Here is a 25563-nt window from a genome sequence, read left to right as displayed (position 1 = left end):
AGAGTCAGTCCACGGGTGAACAGCTATAACAGAGAAGCCAAAAGAGTCTTTCCTCAACTTTTTTTTTTCCTCCCTAGAACCTGTTGGCTTCTCACAAACACAGACAGTCCTACACACCATCTTTGCATTCCAGTTTTTAAGAAGGTTTTGGGCATGTGGTAGGTATTGAATTGCTTGTCATGCAGAAATTAGCTGACATGGGAAATGAAAAGAATGAGGTAGCTCTCTGTCCTGACCAAGAAAGATCTGATGTAAAAGACTAATGCAGTACTTGTAGAGTATGATAAACTTTATGCTGAAAACAGACACAAACACCAGAGAGTAAAACCTCAATATAACAGACTATTTTAGGCAAGGGCGTGTCTATTAAGGCTGAAGTCCATTATATAATAAAGTAGGTTTTCCAAATACCTATGTTAAGAATTTGACAAATTAGTTAGTTTACATGTTTTTACCTATGTAGACATGTTTGTTTAATAAAATTAAGCATGTTTGAAAAGTTTACAGGAAAGTTTTTTACCTGTATTACTGTAACTTTAAATTTATACTGAATAGGTCTAGTAAATGCGTGCATTCACCAGTCACCATGAGTGAACAAATGCACATGGCTGGGGCTAGGCTTAGAGCCTGTGGGAACATCGATAGGCACGCATTAAAAATGCTGCAGAAAGTCATGCCACACGACAACAAAACCAATTACCTCTCGAGATGAAGTGTGATCATGTATTAATCATTCACCAAATACTGTTTACGAGCAGTGACTCTTGGATTGAAATATGTAGGCTATACTTGTAGACATGTAATATTTATTTACGTCAGTGAAATTACCACAATGTTTTTTTCCAACATATAGCCTACTCGCTAAAATTTGCTAAAAATAACAGTGAATTAATAACAAAAAAATAACCTGTTAATTTAATTATAAGCAATCTTGGTTAAAAGCATTTTAAAATTAACATGGTGTTAATTTTCACATATGATATACAGACTAGAAATTCTGTCCATTAAATTCAAAGTCCATTAAATCAAGGTCCGCAAAATCGAGTTTACTATATTTTTTACAGGTGTGTGTGTGTGTGTGTGTGTGTGTGTGTGAGAGAGAGAGAGAGAGACAGAGAGAGATAGAGAAGTGGACAGAGGCCAGGAATAGATTCCAGAGAAATTTTACCTTAGATATGTAGTGTGTGAAATTTTTTTTCAAGAGTATACATATATATTATTTGTATTTATATATATAAAAATAATTCTGAAGCATTTTTAAAAGAATATTTTCTAAGAAGGGGGGAATGAAACTAAGTAGACAAGGGGTTGGGTCAGGGTCAGGCTAGGCCAGCCATGGGCAAACTACGGCCCGCGGGCTGGTTCCGGCCAGTTTGAAATGAATAAAACTAAAAAAAGACCGTACCCTTTTATGTAATGATGTTTACTTTGAATTTATATTAGTTCACACAAACACTCCATCCATGCTTTTGTTCGGGCCCTCTGGTCCAATTTAAGAACCCATTGTGGCCCTCGAGTCAAAAAGTTTGCCCACCCCTGGGCTAGGCCCTATCACAGGGAACATGGTTTAGGGGTGCAACAGCCTCAGGATCTTCGAGTTACTCTCAAAATGATCTTGGTCCCTTTAGAGACATCTACTGGGTGGCTCAGGAAGGGGTAGACAGAAAAGAAAGGCCATCACTTTCTTGACTTGGTTGCTTAGCAGCAGTCTTAAGGAAACCAAGAAGGGTATTCTGATAGTGAAGAGAAAAACTGGAGGACAACTCAGATATACACCCTATATTTGAAAGAAGAGGTGGAGGAAACATCAGTGAGGGTGAAAATGATTCAGGAAAGGAATGCAGATGGAAAGTCTGAGGTTAGGGCTCTATGCTGCAACTGATGGTCTTCGGAGAATCTTAGGTGTCATTTCCTCTGCACAATCTACTGTCTTAACCGTTATCCTATATAATAAAAGGGTAATATGCAAATAGACCGAATGGCAGAACAACTGAAAAACCAATCAAAGAGCAATATGCTAATGATATGCTAAGGCTGCTCAATTGCTCACTATGACATGCACTGACCACCAGAGGGCAGATGCTCCAATCGGTAGGTTAGCTTGCTGCTGGGGTCCGGCCAGTTGGGACTGAGCGAGATGGGCCAGTCACGCCCTGGAGCCCTCCCATAGTCCCTCCCCGGCCCGATCGTGCACCGGTGGGGTCCCTCAGCCTGGCCTGAGCTCTCTCACAATGCAGGGCCCCTTAGGGGATGCCAGAGAGCTGGTTTCAGCCCGATCCCTCAGGCCACTCCCCTTGGGAGGGCACCAGACGCAGGGCTCATGTCTGGTGAGTGCTGCTGCAGCAGCACGAGCCTCTCCCAATCGGGACTGATTGGGCACAGCAGGCATAGTGGGGCCGGGATGAGTGGGAGCAGAAGGTAGGAGCTGTAGGCAGTGTTGGACTGCAGGTTTCAGCTCAATCCCTGCAGGCCACCCAGAGGGACCCCACAAATACGAATTCGTGCACCTGGCCTCTAGTAATATTATAAAATCTACCTGTAGAGCCTAATTCAACTCACACCTGTAGAATCTCAGTTGCTCCAGCCCTCTCAACCTTTCCAGATCACCTTACTCTAGCAATTTTGAAATACAAAGTACACTTACCAACGAATATACCTGATAAATCAGACTCCATCTTCACTATACTCAAAGGGTTATAACAGTGAGAGGCAGCATTTTGGGAAAAACACCAGAGCAAAAGAGAGTCTCATTCAAGCAAGAATCAAATACTATTTTAGTGGCGCTCAAAGTGTAATTGGGACAAGTCATTAGATCAAAATGGAATTATAACAGCAAGTGGCCCACACTCACCTAAGAAAATGAAAATGATGAGAAACAACTGTAAGAGAGGTGTTTAAATCTTTAAACAAAAGTTCAACAGGAATTTGACATTAAGATATAAAATAAGTCCTTAGAAAAAACAACTAAGATTGAAAACAAGGTTTCCAGTAAGTGTCCTTAAAATGTGGGCTCTTGGGTCTGGCTGCAGTGGCTCAGTTGGTTGAGCATCATCCTGTGCACTGAAGAGTTGCTGGTTTGATTCCTGGTCAGCGCATATGCTTGGATTTTGGGTTTGATCCCCAGTTCGGGCATGTGCAAGAGGCAGCCGATTGATGTTTTTCTCTCTCTGATGTCTGTCTCTCTCTCTCTCTCTCTCTCTCTCTCTCTCTCTCTCTCTCTCTCTCTCTCACACACACACACACACACACACACACACACACACACTCTTTCTCTCTTTTTCTCTCTCCTTTCCTCTCTCCCTCCCTTCCTCTCTCTAAGCATGCCCTTGGGTGAGGATAAAAAAGAAATGTGGGCTCTTGGGAAAAATGGAACCTTGTTATCTATCTAATTGTTTTCCTAATCCCTTTTCTTCAAGCCTGTGTCTGAACAGAGGTGACTGAGTCATCACCACTTTATAGTAGAAATAGCACAAGTAGCAAAACTTTGAGAGAAAATTTTTTTTATTTAAATAATCAAAAATATAAAAAAATTTTCCCACTATGTATTTATTTTTGTGACATTTTTGTGAACTTATCTAACTTAACTGGGAGTTGACACTTATGTTATGAATGCTTAGTTCAGCACATATACTTGAATAACAATTCTCACAAAAATGATAAATTAAGTAGGTCAACATAAAAATGTTTCTAAAAATCAAATATTATCATGACTATATTTTTAAAATATTGTACTCATATCTGAAAGTACCAAGAATAAAAATGATAATAATTCCCACAATTAGATGACCTTTCCCTCCATGTTGACTTAGTCAACTTATCATCCATTATACGATCTAATTTATCCTCTGAGGTACCTGCTGATTTCTAAGTCTGTAAATATTCACATTATTTCTCCACAAGTGAAAATTTCAACATCTACTTTCATGAATACAAATTTTAGCAAATTTAATTCCAAGTCTCAAATTTAAGAAAATTATGATGGATCACTTTGTTTTATTTATAAAGCCCCAGATAAATAACCATCACTACTTATTGATCTACTTGAAATAGCTAGACACTAGTCAACATATTTTAAGCTTTTCATTTCAATAATTCCAACAATCACATAAAAGTAAATGCATAACAGGGATGGTATAGAATTTCCATCATATTTTGCAAATTTTAGTGAAAGGTTATAACAATTAGGTATGACATACTTGAAGGACTAATAATTAAGAAATACACTACAAAATTGGGAAGCTACCTTTGTTTTTTCTAGTAAACACTGATTTTAAGAAACAACAGGGTTTTTTGGAAACTCTGATTTAGAGGAAATATCTGCACTGGTTACATTTCTTTAAATTAAAGAAATGGTCTAACTGAAGCCTTTTCTTGGGAGGTGAATAAAACAGCTCACAACCCCAGAGATTTCTATACCTTCCCCACCATCCAGGCATGGACTGGCCTAGGACAAGGGAAGGAAGAATGCTGGAATAATCAGGATAGTATGTCCTCACACACTCTGACAGTCATTCTGAACTCGCCTACTTCCTGTTCTCCCAAACATGGTCCTTTCCAAGGCACTTTGTTAAGAAGTGTGGCTTCCATATATTCTCACAAGATGATCTGCCTGAAATGGGCCTGCCAGAGGCATGGGTTCTTTCTTTTCTTGTTACCACACTTTCACTCAACTTACAGAAAAAAAAAGGCAGCAATAGCATACCTCTCATCCACCTTAATTAACTCCAGTGAAGACTGAACAGAGACATTTTGAAAAATATTTAAATATAAAGAAAAACTAGGTGTCAACTTAAAAAATACGTAATGACAAGAGTTCTTCAAATTCTTACAGGGACAAGGGAATTTTATCTAACCAAACCCACTTCATGCTTCATTCTTCCTCCTTTTTGCCCATTCAAGTGACATTTCTCTAAGACCTAGCATCTTAACAATTCAATTCCTTAAAAATCTTCCTCAACTCTCCCAACCCTCAATGATGACTCTCTTGTAACACTTGCAGTCTAACTCATCTGGTCACACATCCTCTTAAGGAGATACAACACTAGTGAGTGCCAGACTTTATGTTAACTCAGTTATTCCTCCAACACTCCTATGAGGTAGACTTTGTTATTATCAGGATAATGAAATCAAGGCTAGTTAATAATCTGCACAAGATTATACAGCTGGTAAGCATCAGAACTGGGATGGGAACTGGAATTGAATTGTAGGTTGGCTGACTCCAGAGCCTGAGATCTTAACCCTGTACTTTCCCTGGGTTTCCTTTCCCTGGACCCTTTTGTACACATTTGTGGGGGATGCTATTTCCTTGCTAAGAGGATGTGCCTTCAATGCAGCAGCTGCTGTCAAACAGCCCCCAAGATAACCTTTGAGTCCTGAATTTGTGTAACTAGAAAGTGCTTCTAGTTCCTTAAAATAACCTTCTCTTTCATGCCTGTAGGGAATAATCAGATTCAACACATAGCAACTTATTTCAATTTTTAAAAGTTCCAATTAACAGAAAAAAAATCCTTAGCAGTCAGTTGTGTGATATTCCAAAAATGTCTTAATTACCTAAGCCTGCCTACCCATAACTTACTGAATACTTTTTACTCTTAAATCAAACTAAATATGGAATGTAGTCCAGGGGATAAAATGAGAGATTGATTGCAAACCATTTTAATATCCTCATGAATCTTTTTATGGAAATAAAACAACTTCAGTGAAGCTCTGAGACCTTGTTTACAAGTTGGAGGACCCAAGGGATGGGACCCCAGATTCAAGTGACCTCAGAAGATGAATTTAGAAGCAGGGGTCAAGCACCAGAGAGCCTTTATGTGACATTAAGTTTTGTGAAAACTCTTAAATGGTTCTACCTAATTGGCCATCTAGTCTTTCTATAGTTTAAGTAATGAGGTCCATAGTTTGCTTAGTGGTGAAACTAAGGATTCGGATCTCTAATTCCAATGTGATTCTCTTATTTGTTTAACTAGATGCAGTTCATTTTGATTCTCTAAAAGTCAAGGGTCATACTAGAATTCATTTGGGTTATATATTCAAAATAGAAAAAAAACTAAACAAACTCTCTTTGCTAAATATGCCCATGCAAGGAAAATACAAGTCATTTCAGTTAAAGGAAAGTTTTTTCTTCTATACTTTTTGATGGCAGTTCATTCTATTTTACTTTCAGGCTACTTGCTTTCTTTTAGCAAGATCCATTACATATAGTACCCTTATAATATGTTGGAGGAAAATAGGCAAAAGTATTGTATTTAAGATATTTCTCATAAGGGGTGAAACATACAGACTCCCTCACAAACACACACCTACATAGGAGAACACAGTCCTGGGGGGAGAAAATAAACCCTGAAGGTACATATTATAACAAATCTAGAACCTAAACTTCGTGCCAATGAAAAGTATATGACACATTGGTAACCCACAGCAACCTAATTCTTCAAAATGGCTGTTGATGTCAGAAAACTAGGGCACCAAAGTCTAATAATTACAGCTCTGAAGACAAATGAAGCCACAGCTAGCAAATGTCACTTACTGATCACTGTGTCACCACAAGGCATGTATTTTTTGTGATGGTACAATATCAAATATAACACAAGGGGATACAGGGGCATCTGCTTGTATCATATTCTACCTTCCAATCCATGATTAACAACAAAAGCTAAAGTATCCTATTTGGCAACATTTAAAGCTTCAATTTAATGAAAGATGATTACACTACAAGAAAAATTAACCCCCACCTCTCTCATATTTTCCTCTGGAAAAATGTTATTTGTCAGAAACTAAATAATCTTTTAGAAACCATGAAATAGTTCCAAAAGGTCATTCATTAAACTGTGGTCTCTGTGAAACAGATTTAACTTGACATAAGTCAAAGCATTATGTTTCATTAGAAATCTCTAAAACCACTCTGATCTTTTGGAGCTTTAAAAGCTAGTGAATTTCCTCTAATTTAATATTTCTCAAAACCTTTTGAATGTAATGTCTAAAAGATAACGAAAAGGTAAACACAGTGCTTTTTAATAACTTAGGTGATGTTAAGAAAAAACTTTAAACTGTGCCTCTTATTATTTCCATCATCCAGAGAGAACATAAAAAAACTAAAGTTAAATAACAAACTAAAAACAAAATCAGCAGGTGGGTTGAATCCAGGCCCCTCTCACCTTAGTTTGTTTCAAAATCAGTAATAATTCTTTGATGGCTATACCTAACTGACCCCCTACCCTTTCTATAGTTAAAGAAAGTGAGTCTTACATCCTATATAATAAAAGCCTAATATGCAAATCGACTGAACAGAACGACCAGTGGAACAACTGGTCACTGTGATGCCCACTGACCACCAGGGGGCAGATGCTCAACGCAGGAGCTGCCCAATCCTGCAGGCTCCAGGCCAGCCAAGGATGGTGCCAGCAGGCGCACCCCCCCCCCCCCCACCCCCATCACTCCGCCTGTCATCCAACAGATCGGCCCTGATTGCCGGCCAGACCTAGGGACCCTACCCATGAATGAATTTCATGCACCAGGCCTCTAGTAGTTTATATAATTTGGAAAATGTTGTTTGATTTTGTTTTCTCCTGAAGCTTAATTTAGACAAAAGTTACTTTGGGGGAGAGAAGAGTCAGAGAATAACTAAAAGAGAGATTAAGAAATGTAAGGATATTTAGTCAGGTTTTCATTACTTTAGTCTTTTAAAAGAACACTTCAAGTGAGTTAAATTTGACCCTCAATAAAGACAGAAAACCCATAATTTTAATTCATTTTGTTTTTTTTACCCTTATTGATGAAATAATAATGACTTTTGTATAATTAACTGGTTTAGTAAACGAATATAATTATGGTATATAATCATAAAACAGTAATAGACTCTCTCTATCCTAACCCCCATTTCTTTCTGGATCATAAATTTGGTACTAACAACAAACAGGCTATAGTCATTAATACTTATCCAAATAACTGCATCTGTTCAGTTTAAAGGAGGCAAAATTAGCATATATTCAGAAATAGTTAAATAAGTTAAATTTGAGGATACGTATTTTTGTTAACTGAAAAAATATTAAGCAAAAACCAATCTATGAAAGTATGGAAGTTAGCTGAAGTTTTCTTTGTACCTGCTAGAAAGATGAAAAGCCTTATTCTGTCTTTGCATTTTTTTAAAATATATTTTATTGACTTTTTACAGAGAGGAGGGGAGAGGGATAGAGTTAGAAACATCGATGAAAGAGAAACATCGATCAGCTGCCTCTTGCACGCCCCCTACCGGGGATGTGCCCACAACCAAGGTACATGCCTTTGACCTGAATCAAACCTGGGACCCTTGAGTCCGCAGGCCGACCCTCTATCCGCTGAGCCAAACCGGTTAGGGCTGTCTATGCATTTTGATCTATCACCCAGACGCCTGGTTTACATGAAGCCGAAGTTTAAAACATTGAAGAGCTTTCAAGTATTTGTTCATACATTTGCTTTGGAGCAGCATAATCAAACCCCTTTCAGGTAGTTTGAACACCTAGAGAGTCGCCCACCCTGAAGACTTCACATCTCTGTTGTAGGTCTTAATTAGTGATCTCATTAAAACCCCAATGAGTCAGGATCAGACCACCTGAGCCCTTCTGCAAAGGTATATGAAAGGAAAGGACATATGGAAGTGGGTCACAAAAGCTACCGAGAAAAGGTATTATGTTTCCACAATTGGGCTTATTTTTTCCAGGAGGGAGACTTGTAGAGACTGGTTCAAATACAAACATGGGGGGTATACAGCTTGTAAGAAAGTCTTTTAGTGATCTGGTAGCTCCATCTGCCACCAACTAACTTCATGTTGGAAAAGAAATGCTCTGGGTTTGACAGTTATATACGCCAGTTTCAGGTTTCAATCCAGGCAAGTATAGTGAAACTGATCTGGAGAGGTGCTATGTCAATTTCATATTATATTAACTTACTTGTCATTTCCCACAAACTTTGGAGCAGTGGTTCTCAACCTTCTGGCCCTTTAAATACAGTTCCTCATGTTGTGACCCAACCATAAAATTATTTTCGTTGCTACTTCATAACTGTAATGTTGTTACTGTTATGAACTGTAATGTAAATATCTGATATGCAGGATGGTCTTAGGCGACCCCTGTGAAAGGGTCGTTCGACCGCCAAAGGGGTCGCGACCCACAGGTTAAGAACAGCTGCTTTGGAGGCTTTCTGCTTTCAAGCCACAGAAATAAAGTATCAGGGGGGAAATGTTTCAATTCAAATTTATTCTAACCACTGAGACATCCAGAGGCAATCTGAGGTCTGCATATTTATTTATTATTATCATTTTTGTTATGTAATACTTTAAGTGCCTTATTCAGAGAGCCAGCACTGCCATCATGGAGGGCCAGTTAAAATCTCTTCCCTGCTACTCAGCTGCTGGGCATTTCCAGCTGCCCAGTTGGGAGACAGGAAGAGATGGGGGGAGGAGAAAATACAAGCACTCAGTTCTAACGAGTGGTCCTTGGAATAAGTACACAGACAAGTCAGAGCCTATTAACTTCCAAAGTGACCAGTGAAGCAAGATAGCAAGTAACCATAGCAGTAAAAGCAGGCCTTCTAACATACAGAAACCACTCTCTATTTGAGACCCAGATCCCCTGAACAACTCAAAAAACTAAGACGTTGCAGTGAAGGTCACAGAAACAAAATAAAATCAGAACAAGTAAGCAAATACACTTGAGAAGTTGGGATTTTCTGATGTGCAGCTTCAGCATTCACTCTGAGATACAGCCTATCACTAAATAGAACTGATGCAAAACAGTGGTAAACTGAGCTTGATGGCACAAGCCAGCATCAGTGTTACCAGGTTATACTCAAGAAAGGACATTTCCATTAAAAAAAATAACAGTTTTAAGCAAATTTAAAAGCAGGTAAGTATATCTCCTGTATGCTAATGCTATTTTGTACCCAGGAAGTGAAACTTTTGGCTGTAGCTGAAAATATAATTTGAGAGCTCTAGATGTTAAATAATGGCTTATATAAAAGTATAAGGGGATGGTTACAAATATTATTTCTGACTTACTAGCGGTTTTGGGAAAAGATTATTTCAGAACTACAGACTTATAGGTAGCAAAGTAATTGCAGATAACTGTAGAAGTCACATTTAGGACACAAAGTTAGTGTCTAATATAAATTTTCCCACCTTCTAGAAGACCTTTTAGTTCTTGATGTAACCTATGAAGCATAAGTTATTCTGAGAACATATCTCATTATATCACATGGGAAACTTTGTCAATACCTGAAATTCTAATAAAAGGCAAACCCTCTGATGGTGGGGGCTGGGAGTGTTGGGGAGGATTGAGCAAAAAAGAAAAAAAAAGAGAGAGCTCATGGACATGGACATGAACGTGGTGATTGCAGGGGGTAGGCGGGTGGGAGAGGGCATAGAGGTGATAAATGGTGATGGGAAAAATAAAATAAAATACATATTTAAAAAGTTGTTTAAAAAGCAAAATTAAATTTAGACACTGAAATTAGACAATTAAACTTCAGCTAAGAAAGTCCCTGAACATTGCATGCCTTTCTGCTTCCCCATGATACTTAAAAACTAAACAGTGCTTGCCTATACATCTTATCACTATTTTGTATAACGCTTTATTGTCTACCTGTATGAAGACTCAAAGGAAAGTATTCTTCCTTTCTAGTTTTTTTCAGCTTAGTTAACAGCAAAGAAAAATTTAAAGTGGCATTTTCATGAGGTCCTTTTCTAAGAGAGTTGATAAATGGTAAATGGCCTGGCTATTAGGATGAAATCTGTAGTTGGAAAAGTACTCTATCCTAAAAACACTGAATTAAAAATCAATTGACATGATATCAGATAATATTATAATTCTGAGAGTGTTTGGGAACCACAGCTCCATCTAGATCCTAAGGAAGGATTAATGCTAATGCCCACAGTTAAGTTCCTAAAGGGATCAAAGGCTATTTCTATCACTTGGTTAATAAATATGCTTCTTAACACTGTCCTAAAAGTAATAAACAATTGCCTGATCTCATACTCTAACAGCTGAAGAGTAGTGAACAAAGAGAATTAGTTTAGAACATTATTTTAAAGTTAAATTCCAGTGATGCATGCTATTGCAATATATTCTACATTTAAGGCAGTGTGTGCGTATATGTGTATGTGTGTGTGTGTGTGTGTGTGTGTGTGTATCAGCCATAGCTGACATAATTTCCATTCTATAAAATAAAATAAAATAAGCTACACTGTTTTTAGATCTAAGAAATAAAATTGAGCTCATAACTAAGACATATGTGACAGTAGGAATGAGAAGACATACAGAAAAAAGAACATGTATATGTAGGGTAGAGTTAAATGTTTTACCATTTTTTATTATCAAAGGGTAAATATTATATTTAAATCATACAGTAGGTAGGATGTGAAGATGATGTTTAGACCATTTCTAAAACCCAATTTCTAATTTATTAAAAACAACACAAGAAAAGCAAGGAATCAAGAACCATTACACATATATCACAACTGCATTTCTCTGTTTTCTTACCCTGTATGTTGTACAGTCGGACACTATGGGTAACATGTTCAAAAAAGCAAGTTACATCCGAATAAAACCTTCCACGTTGTACTCTGACAAGGGGTTGGGTTGTGTAAACATAAGGCTGAAGAGAAAATGACATTTTTAGAAAAATAGTTTGGCTTTTAACTTTTCCAAAAAATGTTGGTTATAGTTTCCAAAATGGCAAATTCATATCACCTGATATTTGCAATTTTAAGTGAAAATCTTACAAAGTGAAAATCTTACAAAATCTTACAAAGAAAGTGTAATATGCATTTGCTATAAAATTAATTTGCATTATACAATAATTACTGAAAATAAAAATGTTACAACTTGATTGGTCTAAATTTACAAACATTCCTTCCAGCTATAAAATTTCTGATTAAAGTCCTTCTCTCTTGTCCATGTGTTACTTATTAAAGAAAGTGCTTGTTCTGCAGCAGTGACATTTTTCCAGGCAAACATTTATTATAACCATGGCCCCCTAATGGTCCAGGGTCAGGCAGGTGGCAAGGATGACCACAGGGAGTCATCTAAACAAACAGGAAGCAGGATTCAGAAACACAGTTTAGTCACAGTTAGGTTTACTACCCTATAAATACACTGCCTTTTACTTGAAAGAGCTAGATGAATATAAAGCAAACTTATAAACTTGAAAAAGCCCCACTGATTTAGTTTTCATTACTTGGAATCTACATTCAAGAAAATATGGGACGAATACATAGAACTAATGTGAACAAATTTAAAGCATTCATAGAGTTATATTTTCTTAAGTATTACACACCCTAAGTTCAACAACAGTATAAGAAGCTAGGCTTGCAATGTGAACTACTTAAATAGCATAAGATTTTCAGAACTATGTAATTTTCTTCCAAATTTACCTCTTTGGCTAGAGAAAAATGTTCTGAAATTAATATGATGCTTTACCTAATGAACACATAGCTAGAAAGTAATGGAGGGGGCTGAAACCTGGAACAGTGATTTCTGGGCCCCCCGCTTTTTTTTCTGATATATCCAACTGCCTCTTTCCCTGATGTGCTTTAATTTTATCTTCTAACCATATGATAGTTCTCTTTATCTTTCTATCTAACATTAGAGTTATTTAAAAATAAAATAATTTTAAATAAATTAGTTGCTATGATCCATGTACAATATTTCATAGCACAAATATATGAATATACAGTGACTACACTTTGAATAATTATTAATTCAGTGGGTTAAATCTGTAAAGAAAGAAGCATCAACTGAGCTATCAAAAAATGTATGTGTATATATATTTATATATTTATTTTTAAAGTACAAGACAATCAAAGCAAATTGCCTATTCAATGACAAAAGCTGATGAGAAAACATGGGCCCACTGCACATCCTGAAATGCCTACTGTAAGCTGTACTTTACCTTTAATTCCTCACTAATTTAAAAAACTAAAAACAAACAAAAAACTAGAATCCTTAGCATGACCCACACAATCCTTTAAAATCTATATTTGATTTCAGTTAGCAGACTTTTCTAAATTATAGAACAAAAGTAACTTTTTCAGGAGATAGGTTCCTAGGCAACAAAATATGAAGAATATTTAACTTATTTTGAAGTGCAGAAAGCAAGTGTAAGTATAAAAGCAAAGGAAGGAAAACTAAAAAAAAGAATATGGAACTGACTACACAAAAATTAAAAAGTACCTTAATAGAAAAATAAAATAAAAATTAACAATTTAAATAACACATTGAGAAAATTGTGCAATATATATGAAAAAGGATTAATTTTATCATATATGAAGATCTGTAAGTTACACCAATAGAAAAATGACCAAAGAATTTAAGTAAAAACTCACAAAAGAAATATGAAAGGTAAATAAATGTATAAAAAAGTTTAACCTCACTAATAATCATAAAAATGTTAACATTAAAATATTTTTCAGCTATTAATATAGGTAAAGCTTTTAAAATGGCTAATTCTCAGTGCATGAAATGGAATAGAATTCAAAAGCTATTCTCAAAAAATACTGATGGGAGTGAGCATGCACTCTTTCCAGAGAGAAAAGTAGTATGTATCAAAGGCCTTACAAGGTCTCATCCACTAACACAAAATGACTCTTCTGGAAAGTTATTCTCAGAAAATAATCAGCATTGCACAAAAATAATGTTACAGGGAAAGATTATCACAATGTTACAATAATGAAGTATTGGTAGAAAATGTACATATACAGCAATAGGATTTTTTTTTTTTTACATATGCACAGACACTTTTTCTTTTTTTTGGGTGAGAACAATGAAGCTCTACTTTCAGCAAATTTCAATTATACAATATAGCTATCACCATGGTTTAAATCAGACCTTCAGACCTATTCATCTTATACTAAAACTTTAAAACACAACAGTGTACATTAAAATTGTGTTTTCAAAACCTATACCATCAGATTGTGAGCACTGTTACAATGAAAAATATGTAATGCAGTAAGACAAAACCTGAAGATGGTGGAAAAGGGGTATGTATAAAAGACAATTATACATCACAATATTGGCATTGGTTTTCATGGGCTTTTATGAAATAGTTGATAAATTTTATTGTTTTCTGCATTTTAAAAATGTGTCAAAATTTGCATATACTACCTTTTCAGTGAAGGGTGGGGAAAAGGGTATTATTTTTTTTAAAGTACTAAAAGTTATGAAGAAATATGACCCAGTGGCCAAGCTATTTTTCTACAATAACTCAGCTCACCAGCACTTACTTTGGCTTCCCCATCCGGCAAGAAGAGGTAGGCACCACTTTTGTCCTTTTTACTTGTGGTTCCATACCATGAAAATTGTACTTTTACCTTATGAGGTTCACCATCTTCTTTATTTATCATTTCCTAAAGAGAAAAAATTTAAAGGCAACTCAGTATTAAGATACTAATGATGTTGCATCTGGTTCCACATATATGTCAATTTAGTAAGTTACCTCAGGATAGATTTAAAAATGCTAATAGTCTCTAATATTCACAATTCTTGGATGAACACTCAAAATGTTATACTTAACCTTAGAATTAAAAACCTTCACAATCGGAACAAAAAGTCAAAACACCCTTTTGTAAAGAAAGAGATACACAAATTAAAATACTGAGACCAGTACTTCTCCAATCTTCTGTAGTGGAGGAGAAGGCTTATTTTTTATTTCCAATATGCATGAATCAATATTTTTGTAAAGTACAATAAAACTGAATTACTAGACAATTAAATTTAAAGTAATATACCAAACACATACTCAAATCTTTTATAGATTCAGTAGGCATAAATTGACTCTGTCAAATTGTTTTCAGATTTTTCTAGACATTTCTAAAGAGTCACTGCTTCTACACTTTTGTGGACCAGTTACAAATAGTTCACAAAGGAGCACCAGCCACAAACCATACTTGTGAGGAGCGAGTGGTCACGAAGACCACAAGAAGAAGGTTCACAAAGCTCATTCACCTTTTCTCTCAGAGTATTTGCAAAGTTCTTTCCCCTTTGCATAAGTAATCTCTACACATTATAATAAAACTAGAGGTCTGGTGCATGAATTTGTGCATGGGTGGGGTCCCTTGGCCTGGCCAGAGATTGGGGCTGATTAGGGCCCGTCTTGCCCAGTACTGATCAGGCTGATGGGGGCTGGCCACAGGAGGTTGGCTGTGGGAGCGCACTGACCACCAGGGGGCAGCTCCTGTGTTGAGCATCTGCCCCCGGTGGTCAGTGAATGTCATAGCGATCAGTCGACCGGTCATAACGGTCACTTAGTCTTTTATATATACAGATAAGCCTTTCATGTATTTTAGAACTATTCAGAACGTACCTCCATAAGCCCAGATTGACCAAACTGAAGCTTAATAAAAGAGTTCTCCAGAGTTATTTCTTCAGCATTTTTCATATTCTTCACATTGAAAATGCCTTTATTTTCTATGTTACCATTATACAGGACATACTCAGCTACATGTGGATATGAATTCGATGATTCCAAAAGTGTATACACTTGCAGTCCCAATGGTGGCATCTGTGCTAGAAAAGAGATCTTTAAAAGATAGAAGAGGGAATTTATTATAGAAAAATGTGCTCTATTGAAAGAAAACACATTTATACTTGTGGTGAAAAGAACAAGCTAATTCTATAAATATGTTTTGATAACTCAAGGGTAGAGTATCAACATCTCAGTTTATCCAAGTAACCTAATAACTTTAAATTAGTAGGACTATCAGACATTGTTTTCACTGAATAAATGAAATCATGTGACCATTCTCAACTGTCTTACAGTGCTCATCAATGTTCAGAGGGGGAAATTCCCCATAACAATAAGGGTTTACTACAAACAATGATTTTTTCCTAATTACTAGGATCTTTTTACAATACTATATTTCAGTAAATTAAACAGAAAAATGGGCAATGTAATACTATAAATATTAAGCACATTAGTTCAGTCAACACCAGCCACCCAATGCCTGGGATCTAGCAGATACTGAACAAGGTTTAGAGGATACACATACTGTAAGACAAGACCTTCTAGGAACTACTGTTCTATTTTCTAGATGGGGTGTTTCCTGTAATATCTTACCAAAATTTGTATCATACTTTTCATTTCTACTTAAAGGATTCTGAGTTTATTAGAGCAGCTAGCAATGGCTTTTGACAAACGGAAGTAAATCTCTTTTAGAATTCCTCACTTATGGCTGTGTCTTCAGAAGTAACAGTTAAAACTGCACTCCAGATTCTAAAATTTCAACCTTACTAATGATGTTGGGGTTTAGTTTCATGTTGCTTATTTTAAGAAATCCCCTTCCCTGTCTGTTACTTGGTCCAGATTTTCCCTAATTATATCTTGGAGAAGAATCATTTTAGAAAATAACTCTTTCATGATCTATGTCTCTCCTTTGCAATAAAAAAATTAAAAGTACCCAAAGTTATGTAGAAAGGTGGAATTTACCTCAATTTTGATATGCATAATTATCATTAAATTGAGTTAGACAACAAAAAAATCCACATTCTGTAATGATTACTTCAGGAAAAAGTTACAATATACATGCTTACAAAGATATACAATATACATGCTAATATGAACTAACAGAATATACATACTAATAAATGTTTTAATATTTTGGGAAACACAGAATCTATTTTCCTTGTGTCATTTAACTGGCCAGTTAAAACCCCTGGTAAGTACAATTTTAACCACTTCACACACAATGACTGGACAGTTCTAGGAGTCATGTATACAAATATAAACTAGCCATACCTTTTTAATGATGCCTCTAAGTTCTGTGGCAGAAACATACCTCATAGGCTGTTTGTGAAATAGTAGTGGCTGTATTCCAAACCGCACTCATCTGAATTTTCACAGGCTTCCCCGAAGCAGAGGACACTTTTACTGTGGGGGAACTCACACAGACTGAGACCAGTGAGGTTCGTTCTTGCTCTGAAGGATTATAGACCACAAGATACCTGCAAAAACAGCTGCTTCACTATTGTGGACTCAAAATACTTGCAGTTGTTTAATGCTATTTGTAAACTCGCAGCTCCTAGATAGTCATAGAGTCAACATGTGGAGAAATTACATAGAACATTTTGGTGAAACTTTTGGAGAACATGCAATTTCATCACAACAAATACTGCACAATACAAAGGGTAATGAAACAATGGTTCACTTTCTCAGAATAAAATGTTATACAAATAGAAGCCATGAATAGGTTTGTAATAAAGTTATTTTCATGTCCCAGAAAAATTACTGATATACATATGATCTGTCTCAAAGAATTAATTCTATACATCTAATATCTTGATCCCTGCCTAATCTAGCTGAATTAAAGAAATATATAAATTATTTGTAATTTAACCATAATTAATTTCAACTAAAATTCTAACATTCATTTAGACCACTAAAACAGCAAAAAATGTATGACTATACGTGTGGAATCACATAATTCACACATATATTTTAAATACACAGGGCCCTTATATCCAAGAGACTTAGTTCTGAAAAAGATATTTGAAATCAATCTACTTAAAATAGGGGATAAAATTTTATAATAAGTAGTGGCAAAATATTTGATTGGGACTTAGCTAGAGAAAGGAAAATAAAAACTATTAAATAATTTTAGGCAATATTTGCCACTAGTGTTATTTTTAGAATGAAAAAAAAAAATGAACTGAGTGGGGTTTTGGTCAGAATTTTTCCAACAGTTTTTATACTAGTACATTATGACATCCTTTCTATAACATTTGTTTTTACAGGATGGTCCTAAACATAGCTATATTTATTTTTTAAAAAGTCAAGGACTTCATCATTTTTCCTAAGTCCTCTCTCCATTCTTCGATATTCCAGTGATTCTCAGTTGAAGAACCTAACATCCTTAGTTTTCTCAGTAGCATGACTTAGCCAGATATTCAGTTTTATGGCTTTTCCTCTGAGTAGAAATGTTTTAGACCATCATATCACAGACTTCATGAATTCTGAAGCCTTTACAAGATTTATGATTTTAACTTTAACCAAATTTGTATCATATTATCTTTAATTAAATAAGAGGATATTGCAAAGACGATGTTTGACCAATACCACAGCTCACTGATTCATTAGTGATTATTTTCATGATCTGAAATATTGTTTTCCTATATAATCTTTTAACTGAAAGAACACAGAACTAAAATTAGATAGTACTGCTTTTCTCCCTGAGACTTAGCAGCTACAACAAAGGTGGTAGGATCAAGCTAGCATCATTTAGTCAGTGCATCAGAAAGCCTAGCAGTGGTCCTTTATCCTACATATGTGTCCTGTATATTTCAACTGTATTACAGACCATTCATTAAGAAATAAAATTAATACCTATAGTGGTCAAAACTAAAGTGAAGCACAACAGAAAACACAAAGATAAAGGGGATGGAGCATAAAATCTGTAAAGTGTTTGACTTATAAAGTGTTTGTCAAGAGAAGCATTTATGATTGAAATAATATTCTGAAATAATCAAGATTCCTTACACATATGAGAAGAGCAGTAGAAGCCATGCTGTTAAAACATATTTACAAAGACCATCAGGGCCTCCTAATACTAGATGAATCCTGTTTTATCCACAGAAGCAATTCTCAAAGAGAGCATACCTTGAAGGGTATGCTTAACTGACTTACCTAAGGGATCTATCAACCTTTTTGCACCCTCCCATTGCTTTGTACTAGAGCTAACCTTGTACCTGGCTATTCTTCTATCATGAACACACTGGAGAATCACAATGACCAAGATTCACTGTTACTAGCAGGATGCTACTCCGTTCCTAAGGTGCACTGGGGAAGAAAAAATAGCTGAGGATCACTCATCCTCAGCAACAAAGATGTTCAAATCAGCATCCTAGCAAGGAATAATTTACTAATTACTATTGAACTCCATGTTCCCTGACTCCAGTCTCCTAATTGTGCAGAAGCCCTGAGGCACACCCTGGTACTAAGCCTAGAATTCCCTGGCAAGTTCTTTGGATGCTCTACTACACAGAATTGGTCATAAAGATTCTGAAAATAAAATGTAATATGTGCTCAAGCAATAAATTAGGTAACAAGCATCCAGAACACTGATTCCTTCCCATGGAAAAAAAAAGAAATGACTCACATTTAAAGCAAATAATAACTTTAACCATACATTTGGTTTTGTATAATATTAAATCATTTTTTATAATAAGCTGTGAGCTAGGTTCTGTTTTGTTTCATTTTAGTAGCTAATTAGTATTTGACCATAATGATGTTTCTACTGTACTGAATGATTATGTAATTATCATGCCAGAAATCTATTCAAAAGCTAAATGTGTAGAGTATATAATGAGCATAATGCTGCACTAAGAAAATAATTTTTTAACATAATTAGAGATTCACAGCATGTTTTTCAAGTGAATCACAGCACAAATTTATCTTTTACACACAAACTTCTATCTGTGTATATTTTAAGTATAGAAGAAACATGATTATATATGAATTATACTTCCTTTGGAAATAAGTACACCATCATAAAACAATTAAATTTCACTGTCATTATTATGTTTGGTAACCAAACATTTGTTATACCACTAATATTCCCAAACCTGAGCCCTTTTAAGCCCTTTAGTTGTGAATAAAACCAACTGTTTTAATATCTTATAATACCATGCTAATTTACTGAAAATTAATGTTTTACCCACACTAACAAAAGAGTAATATCTATACCCTGAAAATGATAATTTTTTATTGTTGGTATTACAGCTGTCCCCCATATTTTTCCTCCTTTCTCCCCCAAACCCTGCACCACCCCAGGCCTTCCCCACACTATTGTCTGTGTCCATGGCTTATGCATATATGATCTTAGGTTACGTTCTCTTCCCATACACTGAGATCTGTTATCTGTTCCGTGCATTCATGCTTCAAAGTAATGAGAATAATTTCTATTTTACCTTGGAAATAACTGTATAGGAAGCTCAGAACTCTTCCCCCAAATATTCCCATATTTGCATTAGCTTCCTACTTCTCATTTGTCACCAAGTCATGTCCAAACTCCTAGTTCTCATTATGACACTAAGCCCCAACCACTTTGGGTTACCAGCAATTATCTCAATTCTCTATATCAAAGAACAACTCTTACCACATGAAGACAAAGTACTCATACATTACCTGTCCATAGAATTAGAGGGCAGAAAATGATCTACTTTTGATTAGGAAAAAAGGAATGGAGAAACAAAAAGGCCATCTATATGCTCATGTCAAGCTGGGAATCACTTTATGAAAGAAGTAGAAAGAATTCCACTGTGCACATGGTTCTATCCTTGAAGATTCTATCAAGATGTTTATATTCAGAATTCCCTCATTTGTAGAAATAATTCACATCATGTTAAGAAAGACAACTGTGGCCCTGGCTGGTGTGTTTCAGTTGGTTGAGCATCGTCCCACGTACCAAGGGGTCACAGGTTCAATTCCTGGTCAGGGCACATGTCCCAGTGGGGGCATGCAGGAGGCAGCAGATGGATGTTTTTCTCTCTCTCCCCCTCTCTTTTCCTCTCTCTCTAAAAACCAATAAAATATATTTAAAAAGTAAATAAAAAATTAGGAATAGTAACCTTTGTACAGTATTTTGATATGGATATATATTTGGAGTTATATGTTTACAAAAATTGCAATTTCTAAATTTGAAGTCCTTTTAATACAGCCCACCTACTTTTCTAGGTTTAAAACATAATCCTTATCATATTAGCCATTGGGGTGGGGGTGGGGGGAATCAAGATATGAAAACAAAGGGACCTCTTTGAGATGTATTAGATCTTCAACAACCACACTCAGTTCTGTGACTCTTAGACTCTGAAGTCAGACATATTCAAGCTCAAAACCCCAGTATGGCACTTAGAATTTGAGAGGCTTTGGACAAGTTATTTTATTTCTCCAAACCTAATATCTTCACAATCAGGAGACAAGACTGTTGTTATGATTAAATGATAAAATGTTTGGAAAAATCACATAGCTCAGCCTTTGCACTAAGTAGAATCTCAATAGCAATTAATTTCTCTCCTTTCCTTTAAAAAAACCTCCTGGCATCCTCACCAGGGACCATAGTACATGAATCATACTGGATAGTGGAGTGAATGTTTTAATTAACCTACATCATTGAATTGCCTTAAATGTTTTTTTTTGTGTGTGTAAGAGATATATAAATCTAAATAAAAGATATTAACAAAACCACACGTGATAACACAGATACCTTGAAACAACAGGAGTGGTGGTGAGAGGGTAGAAGCACAGATGCATAGAATCTCACACAATGCCTATCAAAATTCCATTAAGCCCTGGCCGAGTGGTTCAGTTAGTTGGAGCATTGTCCCATGCACCAACGGGAGGCAACCAATTGATGTTTCTCTCTCATCTCTCCCTCTCTCTTTCCCTCTCTAAAAATCAATAAACATATCCTTGGGTGAGGATTAGAAAAAATCCTGTTGAAATCCTTTTGTTGGGAGAAAGGTGAGAAAAGGAATGGGTCATTAATGAAGAAAAAAATCGGTATATATAAAAGCCTAAACATCCGGTTGACCAGTGACCAGCCAACTGGCCAGTAGCTATGATGCGCAATGACCACCAGGGGGCAGACGCTCAACGCAGGAGCTGCTGAGCGACAGCAACTTTGCAGAGTGCCCTCTTGCACTCTGGGACCCCTCAGGGGATGTTGGACTCCTGGTTTCGGCCCGATCCCCGCAGGCCAGACTGAGGGGCCCAAATGCAAGAGGGCTCCTCCTCTCCCCCGCTCATTCTGCAGACGCCCTTTGAGCCCCGGCACCATCCCAAGTGCAGCCAGCCAGGGAGGGACCGAGGGAGGTTGGCTCCAGGGCATGTCCGGCCCATCTCACCCAATCCTGCCCCACCGGCCACCTTCTAATTAATTTCCTTTCAATGTGCATGAATCCATACACCGGGCCTCTAGTCCTATAATCTATAATAATAAAAGCATAATATGCTAATTAGACCGGACATCCTTCCGGAAGACCTTCCGAATGAAGCTGTGGCTGCGAGGGAAGACTGGGTCCCAGGTGCCTACCAGCAGGGGGAGGGAAGCCCGGGTCCCAGGTGCCAGAGGGAAGCCAGTGCTGGCAGCTGGGGGAAGTAAGGCCTACTCTTGCATGAATTTCGTGCATCGGGCCTCTAGTATATCTATAACAGATGAGGCAAAATAAATGATTAAATGGATACATTAAAACAATACGCCAAAATTGATTCTAGATGAATTTAAACAAAAAGTATACAAAATTAGTAATTTCTGATACAAAAGGTCTTTCTAATTATAATGGGAAAAAATATAACAAAGTAAAAGGATGGCAGATTTGATAATAAAAGCTTAAAACTTTCCCATCTTAAACAATAAGATTAAAGAGTAAAAAAATAAAAGAAAATAAAATTAAGGAAATTTGTAAAGTACTCGTACAAATCAATAGAAATATAAACACTGGAGTAGAAAAAAGTGAGCATTTTTCTTTTATCAAATTAAAATTGAAAGATATATTATACTTTCATTTCCAGGAGAGATGGAGCAGCTGACGACAAACAAGAGTGCTTACTTCTACTGGCCAACTAGCCAGATAAAATATAAGTAATCATTTGCTTGAAGGCAATACAATACAGCAGCAATTTTCAACGAGTGTGCTGCAAGAATCCTAAAACATGAAATACTTGACTACTTAGTCAGGAGCACTGACCTTGTTTCCCTTAGACTGACAAATAAAAAAATGACAACAGTTAACACAAAGATACCTGTCTGATGGGGCTAAATCAAAATTATACCTATTTTTTCAGATTGGCAAAAATATATTTTTTGGTGTGCTGCTGAATTTTAGTAGTTAGTTTATATGCACAATGAGATGAAAAAGTTGAAAATCGCTATAATAGAGAATTGCTGATAGGAAGAAAGGACTCTAGAGAAGTGAGCTGCCATGGTGGCCATTTCATCCTGGGGCATGCCAGTTCTCAGTACGGGAGAGGCTGAGTTCCATGCAAAGCCAGTGTAAAGACTACATGAAGACCACTGTGAGGACAGAAAGGCCCAAAAGAGCACTTGGTGGGGACTTAGGAGGCTTCAAGTATACATTTGACTTTCTCATCAGAACATGTGCCACATACTGGGCGCTACACAGAAGGGGAGGTTTTAAATCTAAATAGAAAGCTTCTGAGATCCTTTAATGTCAGAGACAGCTTATGTGATTTCAGGGAGTAGGGTCTTCAGGCTATAAGATGAAAACTTGGTGGGCTACGTAAACAGGAAGTTGAGTGAATTAGCCTCAATTTAGTCCAATCCTTTCCAAGAAAAGAGGAAAACATAAATAAAGTAAATAAAAAGAGGAAAACATGAATAAAGTAAATAAAAAGATAAAGAATTTTACCACAAAAATTAAATACTAAAATTAAAAATTAACTGTACTAAATTCCAAAAGGATGAATATTAGAAATTAACAATTCAGCAGATATGTTTAACAACATAGATTCAGCAGAAGAGAATTTAAACTATTAACAGGTATACTTCCTCTAGATCAGTGGTTCTCAACCTTCTGGCCCTTTAAATACAGTTCCTCATGTTGTGACCCAACCATAAAATTATTTTCATTGTTACTTCATAACTGTAATGTTGCTACTATTATGAGTCGTAATGTAAATATCTGATATTCAGGATGGTCTTAGGAGACCCCTGTGAAAGGGTCGTTCTACCGCCAAAGGGGTCGCTACCCACAGGTTGAGAACCACTGCTCTAGATTCTAGGTAAATAATCTGAATATTATGCAACTACTTTTTATATTTCTGGATGTAAAACACTATCTACAAAGTATTTTTTAAATAAGAAAAATATAACAAAAACATGCAACTTTTTAAAAGTAGGATATGTGGTGGAGATAACCAGGAAGAAAAGTAGAAAAATACTTTAGGTAGAGTGCTCACAAGAACAAATGCAGATTTTAGAAAAATGATGTTATTTACAGAGCATACAGACTATCCAAAACCACTGGAATCTACATAGTGAAGTACCTCTAAAATGCCAATATATGGAACCAGAAAGGAAAATAAATCTCATGTTATAAGGTAGTTTAAGTCACTGCAAGGAGCTTAGACCTTATTATATAGGTTACGGGGAGTGAGGTTTAATATGATAATATTTTAATTTTAAATACGTTGTCAGGTGGAGGATGAATTTAAGGAGTCAAGACTCAAAATAGGAAAACCAAGTAGATAGCTACAACCGCCCAGGTAAGTAAAGTTAAGATATAAATTAGAGAGTGGTAGAAATACAAAAAGAACAAATTTGAGAAACAGGTAGAGTATCTTATCAGAATTTTTTCATTCCTTGGATAAAACTAGATGGGGTAAACTAGAAAAAAAAGTCTTCTGTAAGTCCTGGTTTCCAGTTAGAGTAGGCAAGTGATGGTGCTACCCTTACCAAGATTGAAGGGCAGTGAGAGGAGGTTTCAGGATGAAGGTGATAAATACAAGTTGAGGCGCTTGAATTTGAGGTGCTTAAGGAACATCTACATAGATTTATCCTGATGTTTCTCAATCAATTATCCACTTACCCACTGGAAATATAAACTTTAGGTTTCCAGGTATGATAGGCAGAATAATTATCCACCCAAGATGTCCACATACTAATCCCCAGAACCTATAAATATGTAACCTTACATGGCAAAAGGGACCTTTTATAAGAGGTGGTAGAAAGGGAATTGCTATACAATACATCTTCCTCTTGCAATAGTGCTGATATTTTGGAAAATAGTTTCCTATGTCCCAGTTATTGGACAAATTGGTTATTTTTCAGAGTTGAGTTTTCTACCCCCAAAGTTCCTTTCCTGGTGTTTATCCAGATGAATGCATTATAAATGATTTAGGTTTTAACAAATAAGAAAATGTCACTTGGACATGACCCTGGGAACCAGCTATTTTAGCCTCCTCTCTCCTCTGAAATCAAAGTTTCAAAAACATGAGGCTGGTTAGTGATGAGGTGGGACTAGAATGACCCCCTGACTTTCAGTCCAGGGCTCCCTTCACAGTATGTGCCTCTCCAGGCATCTGACAGTAATATCTGCCCAATGCTCAATGATGTGGAAACAAGAGTTAGTATCATCAATGTTATCAGAATTTATAGCTGCAAATGCAACTCAATACTATAAAGTGTTAACCCTCAAAAGTATAACTACATATTTCAGGACTTTCTCCCAATGGGAAAAGCATTTCTAAGGCACAAGTATAACCAAAGTAGAATTAACATGTAATTTCATGACATTTATAAACAAAATAGGATTGAAAACTCATAACTATTCCAGTACATAACAAAAAATAGCAAGTCAATAAAAAGGATAAATATTCTTTTCCAACTACTCAAAATTTTTGATTCTGAAGCAATAAAAGAAATAGACACACAAATTGTACATAATTTGGCTGACCCCAAGAGTCTTGCCACCAATTAAGTTGCTTTCACTCTCAGATAGTTTTGCCTAAAACAAAAATACCATCTGTTTTACCTAAAACATTAAAGTTGTTCTATTTTCTTGTCAATTCAGAAATCACATC

General features: G+C 36.1%; 1 protein-coding gene across 1 annotated transcript in view; it reads right to left on the bottom strand.

Annotated features, from left to right (window-relative positions):
* MAN2A1 (mannosidase alpha class 2A member 1) overlaps window positions 1-25563 on the bottom strand; it is a 158845-nt gene that overhangs the window by 30681 nt on the left and 102601 nt on the right. Inside the window, exons 13-16 of the mRNA XM_081090174.1 lie at window positions 16805-16970; window positions 15334-15549; window positions 14255-14377; window positions 11514-11628 (exon numbers count right to left, since the gene is read on the bottom strand). Coding sequence (XP_080946300.1) covers window positions 11514-11628; window positions 14255-14377; window positions 15334-15549; window positions 16805-16970 — 620 coding nt within the window. The remainder of the gene's footprint in view (window positions 1-11513; window positions 11629-14254; window positions 14378-15333; window positions 15550-16804; window positions 16971-25563) is intronic.

The sequence above is a fragment of the Myotis nattereri genome (genome assembly GCF_964212035.1).
Source record: "Myotis nattereri genome assembly, chromosome: 4".
Classification (NCBI taxonomy): domain Eukaryota; kingdom Metazoa; phylum Chordata; class Mammalia; order Chiroptera; family Vespertilionidae; genus Myotis; species Myotis nattereri.
This window is presented reverse-complemented; position numbering and strand designations above follow the sequence as displayed.